General features: G+C 37.6%; 1 protein-coding gene across 1 annotated transcript; it reads left to right on the top strand.

The window, feature by feature from the left end:
* Positions 1-10,516: 10,516 nt before the first annotated feature.
* Positions 10,517-14,560, top strand: LOC122024641 (cysteine-rich receptor-like protein kinase 42). The gene is made up of 7 exons (XM_042583296.1): positions 10,517-11,487; positions 11,629-11,763; positions 12,681-12,808; positions 13,001-13,214; positions 13,322-13,553; positions 13,700-13,850; positions 14,004-14,560. The coding sequence occupies exons 1-7, from the start codon at positions 10,644-10,646 to the stop codon at positions 14,340-14,342; spliced, it is 2,043 nt and encodes a 680-aa protein (XP_042439230.1). The 5' UTR covers positions 10,517-10,643; the 3' UTR covers positions 14,343-14,560.
* The last annotated feature ends 2,304 nt before the right edge of the window (positions 14,561-16,864 follow it).

Below are 16,864 nucleotides of genomic sequence, written 5' to 3'. Positions count from 1 at the left end.
GATAAGATGTAACATTTTTGTAGAAATATGATCCACTTCTTTTGTAATTATTTGCAAGAGTACCATCAAAAAAAATAATTGATTAAGACAATACTAGAAGAATACAAAATATAATTTGACAATTTGAATAAAATACATTGATAGTTTTAAATGAACAAAAACTAGGAGTACTACAAATCTATCTAGACTATGTAAAAATCTATTTTGTTTAAGTTTGAATAGTCCCTTATTATTTTTCTAGATCAAATTGATTATCTATATTAATTAAATGAATAGATTAAGTGTATTCAAGTCAATCTAGACAATGACAAATCAATTTAAAGAGTGTAGATTAAATGGAGTAGATTAAAAATAGCTAAGTTGATTTAAACAACTGCTCAGTCAACTTAGATCATCTAAAATGATAAAATGTAGAATTTTTATAGAAATATGATCCACTTCTTTTGTAATTATTTGCAAGAGTACCATCAAAAAATAGTTGATTAAGATAACACTAGAAGAATACAAAATAAAATTTGACAATTTGAATTCAATACACTATAATTTTATATGAATCAAAACTAGGAGTACCGGAGGTCAATCTAGACTATGTAAAAAGTTATTTTAGATTATTTAAAATGGCATGATATAAATTTTTATAGAATTATGATTTTTTTTTTTAAGTTTGATTAGTCTCTTATTTTTTTCTAGATTAAATATGATTATCTAATTTTAATTAAATGAAATAAATTACAAGTATTTAAGTCAATTTAATCAATGATAAGTCAATTTAAAGTGTGTAAATTAAATGGAGTAGATAAAAAATAGTCGAGTCACTTTAAATAATCACTCAGACTATCTAAAATGATAAGATATAGATTTTTTTTTGTTGAAATACACTAAAATTGCACCACTTTAGCAAAGATTTTTTTGCTATGAAGTCATTTTGCCGTAAATTTACAATGAAATTTGCAACCAAAATAGTAATTGTCGTGATCATCAATGATATTTGTGACAAAATATTCTTTATCGCAATATTTAGTAACAAATTTATTTCGTTGTTGAATTCATCGCAATTATATTTTTGTCACAAAATTCATCACATATTGGCGACGAATATAGAATTCATTGTCAGTTCTGTAACAAATATAGAATTCATTGCCAATTCTATGACGAATATAAAATTGGTTGTCAATTTGGTGACAAATTATAAATTCATCCCCAAATTGACGATGAAATCAAAATTCGTAGCCAAATTGGTGACGAAATCTAAATCATTCGTCACGGAATTGATAAAAAATTTAAAATAAAAAATAAATACATCGAAAACCAATTGATGGATAAAGAGAGCTCTAGGGGGCTTTTTACAGCCTCCTGGGATAATGTTATCGTTGACTGACGTGGCTCGAGGGCGACTTAGCCTCTAAGGACATCTAAGTCACCCTCAATTGATAAATTTTTATTCACGCAACAACGATCACTTAATGACTCTTCCTCATTGGAGATGCTTTCAATGTGCTTGGAGGTGCCTTGACACTGTTCATTCGAGGCACCCTCGCACATCTTGAGGCACCTCGGATACTGTTCATCTGAGGCGCCCTCGTTCCATCGGAGGCACCTCCAGTCTGGTAGTTGGCAGAAGCAATTTTGCCCATCCGAGGCACCTCTACACATTCGAGGTGCCTTGAGTCTTGAAGACTCCCAAAGTCAACTTTAGAGTTAACTTTTTTTTGACGTCCTTTGCATGGGTGAAGCTCCATTTGTCCAGAGTTGAACTCACCCGAATCCAACTCCGATTTTCTCCTCTAATAGGCTTCCTCCCCTGCTTCTCATCCCTTGGAAGCATCGCGCACGTCCTTCTCATCCACCGGTATACTCTTCTACAACTTCTCATCCCTTGGATGCATCGAGCCCATCGACTCGCTTCCTATGCCATCCTTCTCATACGTTGCATCTTTTGTTTAACTTCTTGTGTTCCTAAGTTCTTGCACAATCAGACACAAGACATCAAAACAGTAGGATCTAATTTAACTCGGTTGACCACATGAAAATTATCCCGAGATACTTATAGCATCTGGTTGTAAGGTGGGGCAATAGTACCCTACCAATAGGATCTTGCAGGCTAGCATTCGACCTCCCACATGGCTTCCACAGCAACCTTGATGTACTTCTTACAAAACATAATTGGTGTCATCGACCCAATACATTTGAGTAGCGGACATGAAAAGATTCATTTGTACAAAAGGTCCTTGTATCAGAGTGAAAAAGTAGACCTTCTTTTCATATCTCGTGTATCTTCGGAGCTGGTCAATAAGGTCCTATTTTGCATATAGGCAATTAGCTGAGCTCGCCAATCGATTGACGATCTTCATTTGTTTGGAGTTCAATCGAGGCGATTAGGAGAGTTTGTGTGAGAGACTTGTCAAGAACCCAGGTGAACAATGAGCTTGCCATTTTTGCTAACTCATCGACCTTTTGGTTGTCCACTCTGGGTATCTTATGCAGGTGACTTCTGAAAATCTCGCTTTTAATCTTTCATATGCCTCTATGTAGATTTGGAGCAACTCCCTGTTAACTTCAAAATTTCCTACCAACTGTTGTGTTGCTAGTTGCGAATCTGAGTGCATAGTCACCCTACTCACTCCCATATGCTTGGCTGCTTGGAGTTCGTCCAGTAGAGCTTCATATTCCGCCTCATTATTGGATGTCTTGAAGCTCAGCAGGATGGATGGCTACAATACTTCTTCCTTAGGGGATATTAATAGAATCTCGATTCCACTATCGTGCCGATTTGAGGACTCATCCACATATATCTTCCAAGTGCTCTCTGACTCGAGATTATGCACTTCAATTAGAAAATCGGCTAAGGCCTGAGCTTTGATAGCTGAGTAAGATTGGTACTATATGTCATATTCGCCGAGCTCTATAGTCCATTTGATCAACCTTCCCGAAGCTTCTAGATTTAACAACACTCTTCCCAAGGTACTGTTGGTGAGCACTATAATGGGTGGGAAAGAAAGTAGGGCCTCAATCGACAAGCTATTAGAACTAACACATAAGCCAGTGTCTTAAGAGTAGTGTAGCGGCACTCGACACTCTTTAATAGATAGTTGAAAAAATATACAGGTTATTATACATTGTTATCTTCTTTGATTAGTACTGATCCTATAGCTTCCTTGGTGGAAGAAAAATAAAGCCACAATTGTTCCCCAACTTCTGACTTGAAGAGGAACTGTAGTTTTTCCACGTACTCCTTGAGCTCTGCGAAGGCTTTGTCATAATCCTCGCTCTATTGGAATTTGGAAGACTGGCGGAGGACTTTGAAGAATGGGAGCATCCAATCGGCTGATCGAGATATAAACTAGGATAGCATAGTGATACGCCCCACTAGTCTTTGGGACTCCTTGAGATTCCTCAAGGTGCTCATAGCATTGTGTGCTTGCACCTTTTTTAGGGTAGCTTCGATTCCCCGCTTAATGACAATGTACCCCAAGAAGTGTCCCTGTTTGGTTATGAATAGACATTTGCTTAGGTTTAACTTGAGCCTGTACTTTCACAAGGTGCTGTAGGATTTCTCTATGTCGACAATTAAGTCGGCTGGCCAAATAGTCTTGATGAAGATATCATCCACATATACTACAATATTTCTTTCTATCTGTTACTGAAAGATCTTATCTATGAGCCTTTTATAAGTTACTCGTGCATTTTTTTAGTCTGAACGACATTACATTGTAATAAAAAGTACTATCGAAGATAATGAAACTAACCTTCTCCTAATCCTCTTTTGTGAGGGGGATTTGGTAGCATCTCTAATAAACATCCAACATAGAGATGAGCTAGTTCCCAGCTGTAGAGTCAACCATTTGGTTAATTTGAAGGAGTGGATAGTAGTCCTTGGGGCATACCTTGTTGAGGTCCCAGAAGTCTATACAGACTCACCACTTATCATTAGGTTTAACCACCAGAGCCATGTTGACGAATCAAGCAAGGAACTACACTTCTCTAATATGTCCCACTTTCAGTAACTTGTTGACTTCCATTCGGATGATTTGATTTTGGTCCACCCCGAAGTCCCTTTTCCTCTATTTAACCGGTCGGGTATTTGGAGGAATGTGGAGTTGTATTCCATTAAAGTTGGAGCCAAGCCGGTAATTTCTTGTAGTGACCAGGCGAAAACATCCTTGTTGTAGGACAAGCATGCTATCAGTTCTTCCTTCATTTTAATGGGTAGACTAGCCGCAATCCTTGTAGTGTCGTTCGGCCGATTGGGGTGGATCCGCACTTCTTCTCAATCTCCGTCAAGATGAACTAAGGCTTCTTGTTGGATGGCATGCACATTTGCTACTTAGGTCTCCTAGACTTTCCATGTCTCCATTTTGATCATGTCCACGTAACATTTTTGTGCCACCAGCTAGTCTCCTCTCACTTCGTTCACTTGCCCTTCCACTTGAAATTTGATCTTCTGATAGAAGGTAGATATTGCCGCTCGAAATTCATGCAGAGCAGGTCTTCCGAGTATGATGTTGTTGGCAGATGAAATGTCCACCATAATGAAGGTGCTCCTTCGAGTCCTCATTAACGACTTGGTTCCCAAGGAGAGGGCCAACTAAACTTGACCAAGAGGCTGCACTTTATTTCTTATAAAACCATATAATGCAGTAGCAATGGGTTGGAGCTCACCTTGGTCAATTTACATTTTGCCAAAGGACTCTTTAAAAAGGACATTGACAAAACTCCCAGTGTTTACTAAAACTCAAGCCACCTTGGAGTTGGTAATAATTTCTTTAATGATCAGAGCATCATCATGAGGAAGTTTTATTCCTTCAATGTCTTAGGGTCCAAAACTTATTTAAGGGTCGACAACTTGTTCCTGACTGCAACATGGATTTCTAGTCACCTTCCATGAGCCTTTCAGGTCTAGTTGGAGTCATCGTCAGTGGGGCCTCCGATATCATACCTACTTGTTTGTATGACCGTGTTGCTTTGGTTTTCCTCATGCCTTGTTTGAGTGGGATTTGATCCTTATGCGGGGTTTGTTTGGATCCCTTGTGCCTATGTGTTGGCTGGCCAACCAGCAACCCTGGGATTTGGTACTGGAGTTCTGAGTAGTTGGGGGTGCAATCATAGTGTAGGATCGAAAAAAATTTAGATATCTCTACAATGACATGATATTATCCACTTTGGGTCTAAGTCCTCATGGTTTTACTCTTGGGCTCTACACAAAAGGCCTCATGCTAATGGAGATATCTTTCTCTTATAAACCCATGATTTTTCCCATGTGTTTTCAATGTGGGACTATGTTTACAACATTGCAACGCCAACAATCCCCCCCAAACAAAGGACCACAAGCTCCCTAACGTCCGATCCTCAACCCACTACGACTTCCTTCCCCTCGGTCCACCCGACCTACTAGGACTTCCTTGCTTAGCCACAACTAGGACTTCCTGTCCCTCGGTCCATCCGACCTACTAGGACTTCCTTGCTTAGCCGTAACTAGGACTTCCTGCATAGTGTCTGGTTTTCTTGATCCAGATACGGGAGTCCCCACTTCTTCGTTCGAGGTCAATATTTCACCCACATGGTCCGATTGGACCATGACTCTTGTACACAGTCGACGGTTAGTCCTTCTGGCAATCCGCGCTCTGATATCAATTGTAGGATCGAAAAGAATTTAGATATCTCCACAATTACATGATATTGCCCACTTTGGGCTTAAGCCCTCATAGTTTTTCTCTTGGGCTCTACCCAAAAGGTCTCATGCCAATAGAGATATTTCTCTTATAAACCCATGATCTTTCCGATGTGTTTTCAATGTGGGACTATTTTTGTAACCTTGCAACCCCAACACATAGGAGGTGGCATATCCTGCTTAACCTCTCAGCGGCTATCTCACGTATATTGTTGACATCGTTCGGTGTTGTGGGTATTGGTCTGGTGGTAAGTACAGAAGATTGGAATCCATCAACGTAGCTCTACAAATGACGTCCATGCTTCCTCCACATGCTACACTACTCTTCCTCATTTTGCCAAGGGCATGAGAATCGGTCGACTTCTTGTTGCTGTATGGGGTCGAGGAGCCCTCCGCTCAGTTTGTAGGGGAGGGACTGTGGGGGGTGTTTCTTTTTCTGGGCGGCTTGTCCTTCCTCCACATTAATATACTTGCTTGCTCGACCTAGTAGCCCATCAAAGTCTCTTGGGGGTTTTCTTGCAAGGTAGTGAAAGAAATCTCCCTTCAATTGTCTCTGAGAGAAGACACTTACTAAAATTTCTAAGGTGACGGCTAAAACATCCATGGCCACCTGATCGAATAACTTTATGTACGCTTTAGGGATTCTTTTGCCCCTTGTTTGAGAGTGAACAAGCTCAAGTTGGTCTTGTGATACTTTCGGCTTTTGGCAAAGTGCAACAGAAAAGCCTTCTTGAAGTCCTTGAAGCATGTTATGAACCCGATAGGGAGCTTGTCAAACCATCTTTGAGCTAAGCCGGAGAGAGTTGTCATAGACAATCGACACTTGACACCCTCGGTATATTAGTGCAGGAGGGTGACAATCTCCAACTTGCGGAGATTGTCTTCCGAGTCGGAGGAACCCCCATATTCTCCCATCAACAATGGTCAAAATTACTCTGGTAGCTTATCTTCCAGAATTTCCCTAGACAAAGGAATGTTTTGCCATTCAAGTGAGCTATAGGTAGCGAGCGCCTTGCCTCACTTAGGGTCTCGAGTTGGTGTGTCCCGAGTAGAAGATTCTTCTGATTGATCGGTTCTGGTGCCCTCTTCAATGGGCGCTCGGATTAAGGCCCTAGGAAATTCGATTGACCGCTTGGTTTTAGAGTGCCCCCCCCAGATTGGGGGGGTCCCTCAGATGATGTGGTGGGTGCTGTGGGTGTTTTTGAAGCGGCGTGCTTGCTGCTTTTTCTCCAACGCTTGTGCCTTAGCTAGCACAAGTAAATCGAGGTCCTCTTACGACAAAGTGATAGTTATTTTGCTAGCATCGTCCATCTTCATATTCCTGATCGGGTGTAATGTGTTCCCATAGATGGCGTTAAATTTGATCCCATCTAGAAGCTGTGAGGAGTGGATTGCGATGAGGTGGCTGGGATGTTGACCAAAGGAGAACTTTAAGTTGAAAATGTCAATGAGGTGTTGCCAATGCTGACCAAGCCTAAGAGCGTCGAAGACCACCAAGATGAGGATTTCCGAGGATTGCTTGTACGCAAAGAAACAAAGGAAGAAGATCGTCAGTAAATAGGCTAGGGGGTCCCTAGAGTGGTTACTTCGGCGATCAAGACAAAATATGGTGATGATACATTAAGAAACTGAAGTATATAAAATCTTGTGTTTCTGAAGGTGTGTGTGCCCGTCTATGTACCAACATAGGAGGATCCCTTTTATAACACCTCTAATACTCTCTGCAATAAACGAGACATCATTTTGTTGCCAACCATCTTTGTCTTATCACCATGCTTATCCTGTAGCAAGCTATCACATCATTGAATGAAAATGACATCATTGTGTATTGCGTATCAACCTTATCTCATCATCTCGCTTATACTATATCCAATACTCACATCATCGGTATGACTGGTATAGTTGAGTGTCGTAAGTATAGATATATTTTTCTAATAAGCCACACGCAACATTTAATGAGCAGAAATAGGCTTTATGGGCCAAGTGGCCTTTTGGGTTGGGCGACCTTTTGACCTAGCAACCATATATAAACTGATCTTTCTCCGTGTGAAGAGCTTTCATGGCTTAAGGTTCAATCCACAGGAGGATGGACATAGGTGAAGCCGGGAGTGAGGGCTTGTTTGATCTGCAAGCGCCTATCTAGGGTTGTTGAGGAGTAGAGCCCCGAGTGAACCCGGGTGGAGCGAGGAGTGACGGCTTGCTAAGGGTTTGTCTGATTGGCGGGCGCCGATCGGGGGTTGTTGGGGAGTAGAGTCTCGAGTAGATCCGGACAAAGCTGGGAGTGAGAGACCTAATAAGGGCCTATCTGATCGGCGGACGCCGATAGAGAATATTGGAGAGCAGAGCCTCAAGTGAACCCGGGTGGGGCCGAGAGTGAGATCAGGGGTGTTGGGGAGCAGAACCCCAAGTGGACCTGAGCATGGCTGAGTGTGAGAGCCTATTGAGGGCTTGCTCGATCGACGGACACCGATTGGTGGGGAGCAGCGCCTTGAGTGGACCCGGGCAGAGTCAAGAGTGGGGGACCTAATGAGAACATGTCCGATCGACGAATGCCGATCCGAAATATTGAGGAGCAAAACCCTGAGTGAACCCGGATAGAGCCGAGATCAGTTGGGGGGGGGGGGGTGCTTAATGAGGACCTGTCCGATCGGCCGGTGGCGATCGGGGACCTAATTTGTTTGCCGCCTTAGATTTTGACCGCTATCCTTCCTAGCTTGTGGGTTCCTTGGGCCCCAATCAAGGGTCCTTTAATATCCACCGCATCAACTACAATTTAGTAGGTCCGAAGAGTAAGGTTTCAAAGTTCCAAAAATGCTTATATTGCTTTAAAATTCATATTTTACTGGTGGCTCCAGTGTATTTGTATCTCATTTAGCCACCATCAAATAGTGTCAATAAGTCAACTTTGTTTAGTAAATAGAGGAATGAGACTCTAAAACAGACAAATGATTGGATAGACTCATTTAATTTGCATTTGCATTGTATTTGACTCATTTCTTCTTCTTCTTATTGTTAAAGAGATGTAGGAGTTCAAATGGCAGTATCTTTTCATTCGTATGGAAAAATTATGCTTCACAACCTGCTGTAACAAAACAATTGAAAACTCTTCAGTCCGCACTTGAGCATGAATCAGTTAGTGAATGATTCGTAGTTGGTTTTTCCAAATAGCACTGGCTGGAAAAGAAATAAAAGCAAAGGAATACTTGTAACAACATAGTATAGAAGAGGAATCAGGAGCCATTGAGTGATTTTTTTTCTTCTTTTACAATAATCAGAAGAACAAAAGATTTCTCTAACAAAAAAAAAATCCTTTTTTTCTTAAGAAAAAAGAATAGAGAGCCGTGCTATTGAATAATAAGAGACAGATTATTAATGAGAAAATACAAGAGAATTTATTCTAAAAGACTAAGAAGATCCCATTTTGAAGAAAGAAAACAATTTTCCATTTTAACATCTTGAAAATTGAATAGATGTGCAGAATGACAGACAAGAAGAGCAATAGAGACAAATTAAAAGCCCAATGGAGAAGTGAAAAGGGGAGGCTTTGGTTCATACTTAGTTTAGTTGATCATTTACATTATTATAAAATGAAACGAATTAAATATGATCTAAAAGAGATATTTTATTATTGCAAAAGATTTTTTTTAACATTCCTAAGAAACTTTGCTCGAACGACCTAATTCCAACTAAAGGTCAAAACCAGGACCACAAAGTTGGGTTCACTGTGGACCACTCATACTATCTCAATTTTATTGATCTTCTACTTATTATTTGTGCACCAAGTGAATTTTTCTTTGTTCGGCAATTTACTAAAGAGTACATGTAAAGATCTAAATTTATTAAAAGATATACATTATTTTAGTATTTATCAAAAAATGTATTTTTTTTAAATGTATTTTCTATTTTATCCTCCTGACAATTTAACTTTTTCTATCGTTTTTCTTTTTCTACCATTTTTCTTTTCGGTCAGAATCCACTATGGACCTATTGCACCTATTTCAGTTGCTATGAATTTCTGATGTTGCAAGGAATTTAAATATGATATCCATTATTTATTTTAGTTTTTCATATATGTTAATATGCAAAATCAAAGAATCAACAAAAAAGTCCAAACCTGATATGGACTTATAGCAGGCCCAACGTGGGCCTGATATGGAATGATATCAGGCTCACGTTGGACCTGATATGATTCCATATCAGGCTCAACGTAGATTTTTTTATCGATTCTTTGATTTTGCATGTTAACATTTATGAAAAGCCAAAATAAATAATGGACACTATATTTGAACTACTTGCAATTTTAGAAATCCATAGAAATTGAAATGGGTACAATCGGAGCTCTCTAGGTCCATCAGTGGATTTTGACTGAAACTCACTGATCGACCTAGAGAGTTCCAATTACACTCATTTTAGTTCTAGTGGATTTCTAAAATTGCAAGGAGTTCAAATATGCTATTCATTGTTTATTTTTATTTTTTTAAATGTATTAAAATGTTATTAGTATGTTCTTCATGCTAATTAAAAAAAAAAAAGAAGAAAGAGAAATATAATAAAGAAAAGAAAAAACGATAGAAAAAATCAAATTGTTAGAAGGATAAAATAAAAAATATACTTAAAAAAATAAATTCTTTGATAAATACCAAAATAACATACATCTTTTAATAAATTTAGATCTCGCGTCATTTGATAAATTATCGTTCTTTCTTTATATTTAAAAAAAATGATGAATCAATTATAGTAATAAGTTGGAATCTATCTTCTAGCGGTCTCATCAGCCCATGACCGATGTAAATAGGAAAACTATAATTGACCAGAGGAATTTTTTTTTTCAGCCGTCCTCAACCTGTAATTGGCCGTCCTTCAACCTGTAATTGGCGGAGCGCATATTTTTCAAGTAATGAGGAATAAGGGTGTTGCAAATTTCCACGTTATGTTACATCGTTGTTGACCAAACAATACTTCATATTTATTACAAATGACAGTAGCAAAGCATAAATCCACAACTTCATCTTGTTCTATGGAAGGCCGATCTTCTCTACCGGAGCGGTTCTCACAGCCCACCTCCGGTGAACCGATGTGCATCATGAAATCCGCTCTTGGGTTCATGGTGCTTATTCTACTATGGAGTCGTGTAACCGTCGGTGACCCCCAGATCAACCTCCTCCAAAAAAACTGCAACTCATACAACGCCATCGACGCCTCCGCCTTCGCCGTAACATTCAACGACACCCTCGCCGACCTCCGCTCCTCCATCTCTGACAGAAATTCCTTTCTCTTCGCCACCGCGCGCCGCCGCTCCGTGCATTCCATCTACGCCCTGTTCCAGTGCCGCGGTTACCTCTCCGCCGCCGACTGCCTCGCGTGCTTCTCCGCTGCCGAAAGCCTCATTCGCCGTTGCGGCGCCGCCTACAGCGGTAACGTCATCTACGACGGCTGTTTCCTCCGCTACGAGACAGAGCCCTTTCACGATGAAGAGGAGCTGAACGGGAACCTGTGCGGCGACCGCAACGCGACTATCGGAGGATTAACCGCCGCGTTGCAGGCACTGATGGCGGATTTGAGCGCCGCCACGCCGAGAATCCCGAAGTTTTTCGCTGCAGCGGCGAGGGAGGGGGTGTTCGCTGTGGCGCAGTGCGTGGAGACTGAGAGCGAGGAAGGGTGCGAGCAGTGTCTGGCGAAGGCGGTCAGCACCGTGATGCAGTGCCTGCCGGACGCCGACGGGCGGGCGCTGGACGTCGAATGCTTCATGAGATACTCCGACGAGTCCTTCTTCCCGATCAATCGAACGGTGGATCTGTCGCCTTACTTGACGAATTCAGGTGATAAATAAATAAATAAATAAATGGCAGTAATCATATTTCCTCCAGATTTTTCTTCGGCAATTAATGTTTGTTAATCTTTTCTAGAAAGTAGTGATTTTTATTCCTAATTTAATCCCGGGCTGTGCTAATGGAACACAGGAAGAACGAAATCGAGAAATAAGGGGGCCCTAATTGGGGGAGTTGCTGGAGGAGTCGGCGGCTTGTTGCTTCTTCTAGGGGTTATATCTCTTATGTCGATTAGAAGATCCAGGGATCAACGAAGTCCTTCTGAAGGTTTATGAATCTGATCTTATCTTCATTGATCTGCTAATTTTCCATCAAGTGTAGACTATCTGATCTTATCCAGATGCCTAGTAGGTAGTAATAAGATCAATAATCATAGTTTTGTTTGATTAGGCCTGGGAGTTGAGGTACATATTGGTTTTCATCACAAATTTGTGCAGTCAACTAAGTTCCTAGTTTTGTTCCAGTTACTGATATCATTACAAGAGTCAATTAAGGCAGCTGTGTTGCATTTGGAAACACCACTTGCTGTGTTGATCCAAATTTAATAGCGAGTATGACTTCATACCAACTATTTTACTATGGCATAGTTATGCCATCAACAACTCCTTGCTTTTGAAGTGTGCATTATGGCTACTATCAAACAATAGGGTACACCTGCTTCATGGCTCTTTACATTGAAACATAGAAGCTTAATCTCCTTATCTTTTCCAAAGATGCAAACAATTTAAGTTCTTTATGATTTAGATGCTAATATCTATATCTATAGCTAGATAGATAGACACCGAGAGAAATTCCCACACATGAACGATGCTGAAAGAACTTTGTTTGAGATAATATTTATTTTTCATCAATTAGTTTGTACAAACTGATCTCGTGTCACTATTTTGAATCTTCTCTTCCTTGGCTTTGTTGTTGAACATCAACAGGTAGAGCTTACTTATTTTGCTTGTTTAGTATTGAAGTATAAAGAGGTGTTCAAGATTTATTGTCTGTCATTCCAATTAAACATGAACATCGTCAAGCTGAGCATTGTGTCTGTTCAAGACAATTTGTTGTGTTTATTTGAATTAGCATTTTGTTGCCAGAGCAGATTCAAGGATTATCACCTTGATTCACATTCTATTACTTGGTGTGCCTTTATTGTTTCTTGTTTAAATAGTTCTCACGAGGTTATCTTTATGCAGGAGATACATTGGGAGGAACCCAATTACAGGGGTCACAAAATTTCCGTTATAGGGATCTAAAAAATATTACATATAATTTCAGTGAAAAAAATAAACTAGGAGAAGGAGGATTCGGAGATGTGTACAAGGTGAAGTTCTTAACTGTTAAAGATGTTGCTTTCTTGATGAATCATAATTTCCAAGTGAATTTTTTGGGAAAAGTATGTGATCATTTTTTATCAACAGACAATACCAAAAAAAAAAGTTAGTATAATCATATCCATACTATACTTATACTAACAGAACTAATGCAGATGTACTGACAATTATAATTTTCACAGGGCCAACTTAAAAATGGGAAAATGGTAGCTATAAAGCGGTTGACAATTGCTGAAACCAGTAGAGCAAGAACTAATTTTCAGAGTGAAGTAAAGCTCATTAGCAATATTCATCATAGAAATTTAGTTCGTCTGCTTGGATATTCTAGCAAACGTGATGATTTTCTTCTTGTCTATGAGTATATGGCAAATGGCAGTCTTGACAAGTTCATATTCGGTAACTCCTTATTTTTCACATTCAAGCAGCTTACATTTTGCTTTGAATTACATGCTTTGTTGTTTAATATATATGAGGCTCATTATCCTTTATAATTCATTCAAAAGGAGATAAACGTGGGTTCCTCAATTGGAGGCAGAGATTTGGTATAATTGTTGGGACAGCTCGTGGTCTTGCTTACATGCATCAAGAATTCCATGTTCGTATCATACACCGCGATATAAAATGCAGCAACATTCTGCTCGATGACAATTTCCAGCCAAAGGTTGCAGATTTTGGGCTGGCACGACTTCTTCCTGAGGACAAGAGTCACCTTAGCACTATATTTGCTGGCACTTTGTGAGTCTTAACAGTATTCAGTATTCTTTGTTAGTGTCATTCAGCTGCAAGCATTTGCTTTTGTAATTGTTACATGCTTGTTTCTTTTATTGTGCATTAAGGAAAGCGTACACCCACTGATTCAAAATTCTCGATGTATCATGCAGTGGATATACAGCACCTGAATATGCAATTCACGGGCAGTTATCTGAAAAGGTTGATACATATAGCTATGGTGTTGTGGTCCTTGAAATAATCAGCGGCAGGAAGTGCAACGACATAAAGCTCGAACCTGCGACTCAATATCTTCTTGAATGGGTAATGACAGTTGTTATTATCACAAATATTCAATAGGAGGCGAGATACATCAAACTTGTTTCGTATTTGATTCTGCTTTTATTATCACAAATATGCGATTCTAGGGGTCAGCCAGTGCTCTGATCCTTCCATCTGTTTCCTTTTCTAAAACAGGTCTGGAAATTATACGAACGAGATCAGTTACTAGAGATGGTGGACGAAACCTTGGATCCAAGTGACTATTCACCAGAAGAAGTTAAAAAGATCATTAAGATTGCTCTTCTCTGCACTCAGTCTACTGTTGCTGCAAGGCCAACCATGTCAGAGATTGTAGTTCGGCTGCTGAACCAAACTGATAACGCTCTTCAGCCAACAAGACCTACCTTCATAGATGCCAGCAGTAGGGTTCATGGAGAAGCATCTTCATCTGCTGGCTCATCTTCGAGTTCACATGCAACTCCACATGCAAAATCACATGCAACTTTTTCGACCTTGCAATTTTCTGCTCGTTGACGTTTGCGATGAATGGTGAAGTAAAAAATAGTATTCAGAACTACATTGATGAAGATACAAGGTGCGAGTCACATCTGTGTAGCTGAGTGTTTTGAGCTTAAGAATTGGATTGTCACAATCCTTGTATAATTGTCTTCTAGTTATGTTAGAGCAGTTGTTTAAACTGGTCTCTCTTTGGAAAGCTAGTTAATTAAGATACTTGAATTTTATCGGTCAAATGTGAATTATCTTAGCTATCAATTAATTGAGGTTAGACTAGAAATACTCAAATGGTAACTGATTATGAAGAATAGAAAACATAATTTGAATGACTGTGTAAAATGATAAGTTGTAGAATTTTATAGAATTATAATTGATTTCTTTTCTAAGTTTCACTTAGTCCTTTATTTTTATTTCGGAATAAGTATGAATTATCTAAACTATTATATTAATTAAACGAGAGTTTGGTTGTTGTTGTATTAATTTAATGAGGGAAGATTAGGAATACTCGAGTTAATTTAAACAACGCCGGATCAACTTAGACCATGCATCTATATAGAAATACGATCCATTTTTTTATAATTATTTACAAGGGCACTCACAGAAAATAGTTGAGTAGTATATTACTAAAAGAATACCAAACATAATTTGACCGTTTGAATAAAATAATTGAAAATTTTAAATAAACAAAAATTAGGAGCAATCAAAATCCACTAGACTATATAAAAAGTTATTTTAGATTATGTAAAATGATAAGGTATAATTTTTTTTTATAGAATTATGATTTTTTTTAAGTTTAACTAGTGACTTATTTTTTCTAAACCAAATGTGATTATTTATATTAATTAATGAAGTAGATGAAGAGAATTAAGTCAATCTAGATAATGACAAGTCAATTAAAGAGGATAGATTAAATGAAGTAGATTAAGAATAGTTAAATTATTTAAAACAATGACTCAGTCAATATAAACCGTCTAAAATGATAAAATGTAGAATTTTTATAGAAATATGAGTCAATGCTTTTGTAAGTATTTGCAAGATACCATAAAAAAGTTAAGATAATATTAGAAGAGTACAAAACATGATTTGACAATTTAAATAAGATACATTAATAGTTTTAAATAAACAAAACTAGGAGCATTCAAAATCAATCTACACTATGTTGAAAAATTAGTTTTTTAACCAATAGATTAAATATAAATAAGATGACTATTTTATGAATAGATTGTTGTGAACTAATTTTTTGAATGAATATAAAATTATTATCTTATGAAGGGTTGGCCCGTTAGGATTAGATAGAAGTTTTAACTCTCACACAAGATGAGTGTTGGTTCGAGAAGCATTAGACGATCGAATCTGGATTTTGATAATAGTAAAGAGTTCAAAGTTAAGGTTAAATCAATCTAGATATTGACAAGTCAATTTAAAAAGGATAGATTAAATGAAGTAGATTAAGAATAGTTAAATCATTTAAAACAACGACTCAGTCAATTTAAATCGTTTAAAATGATAAAATGTAGAATTTTTATAGAAATATGATTCACTGCTGTGTAATTATTTGCAAGATACCATAAAAAAAGTTGATTAAGATAATATTAGAAGAGTACAAAGCATGATTTAAATAATTACAGTCTATTTAAACAATGACTCAGTCAACATTGATCATCTAAAATGATAAGATGTATAATTTTTATAGAAATATGGTCCACTTCTTTTGTAGTTATTTGCAAGAGTACCATAAAAAAATAGTTGATTAAGACAATCCTAAAAGAATACAAAATATAATTTGACAATTTGAATGAAATAATTGATAGTTTTAAATGAACAAAAACTAAGAGTAATCAAAATCATTCTAGACTATGTAAAAATCTATTTTTTTAAAGTTTAACTAGTCCCTTAATTTTTTAGATCACATGTGATTATCTATATTAATTAAGTGAAGTAGATTAAGAGTATTCAAGTTAATTTAAAGTGTGTAGATTAAATGGAGTAGATGAAGAATAGTCAAGTTGATTTGAACAATGACTCAGTCAACTTAGACCATTTAAAATGATAAGATGTAGAATTTTGATCCACATCTTTTGTAATTATTTGCAAGAGTACCATGAAAAAAAAAAGATTAAGACAATACTAGAAGAATAAAAAATATAATTTGACAATTTGAATGAAATACATTGATAGTTTTAAATGAACAAAAACTAGGAGTACTCAAAATCAATCTAAACTATGTAAAAATCTATTTTGTTTAAGTTTGAATAGTCCCTTATTTTTTTCTAGATCAAATTTATTATCTATATTAATTAAATGAAGTAGATTAAGTGTATTCAAGTCAATCTAGACAATGACAAGTCAATTTAAAGAGTGTAGATTAAATGGAGTAGATTAAAAATTGTCAAGTTGATTTAAACAACTACTCAATCAACTTAGATCATCTAAAATGATAAGATGTAGAATTTTGGTAGAAATATGATCCACTTATTTTGTAATTATTTGCAAGAGTACCATCAAAAAATAGTTGATTAAGATAATACTATAGAAGAATA

The sequence above is a fragment of the Zingiber officinale genome, chromosome 9B (assembly GCF_018446385.1).
Source record: "Zingiber officinale cultivar Zhangliang chromosome 9B, Zo_v1.1, whole genome shotgun sequence".
Classification (NCBI taxonomy): Eukaryota; Viridiplantae; Streptophyta; class Magnoliopsida; order Zingiberales; family Zingiberaceae; genus Zingiber; species Zingiber officinale.
This window is presented reverse-complemented; position numbering and strand designations above follow the sequence as displayed.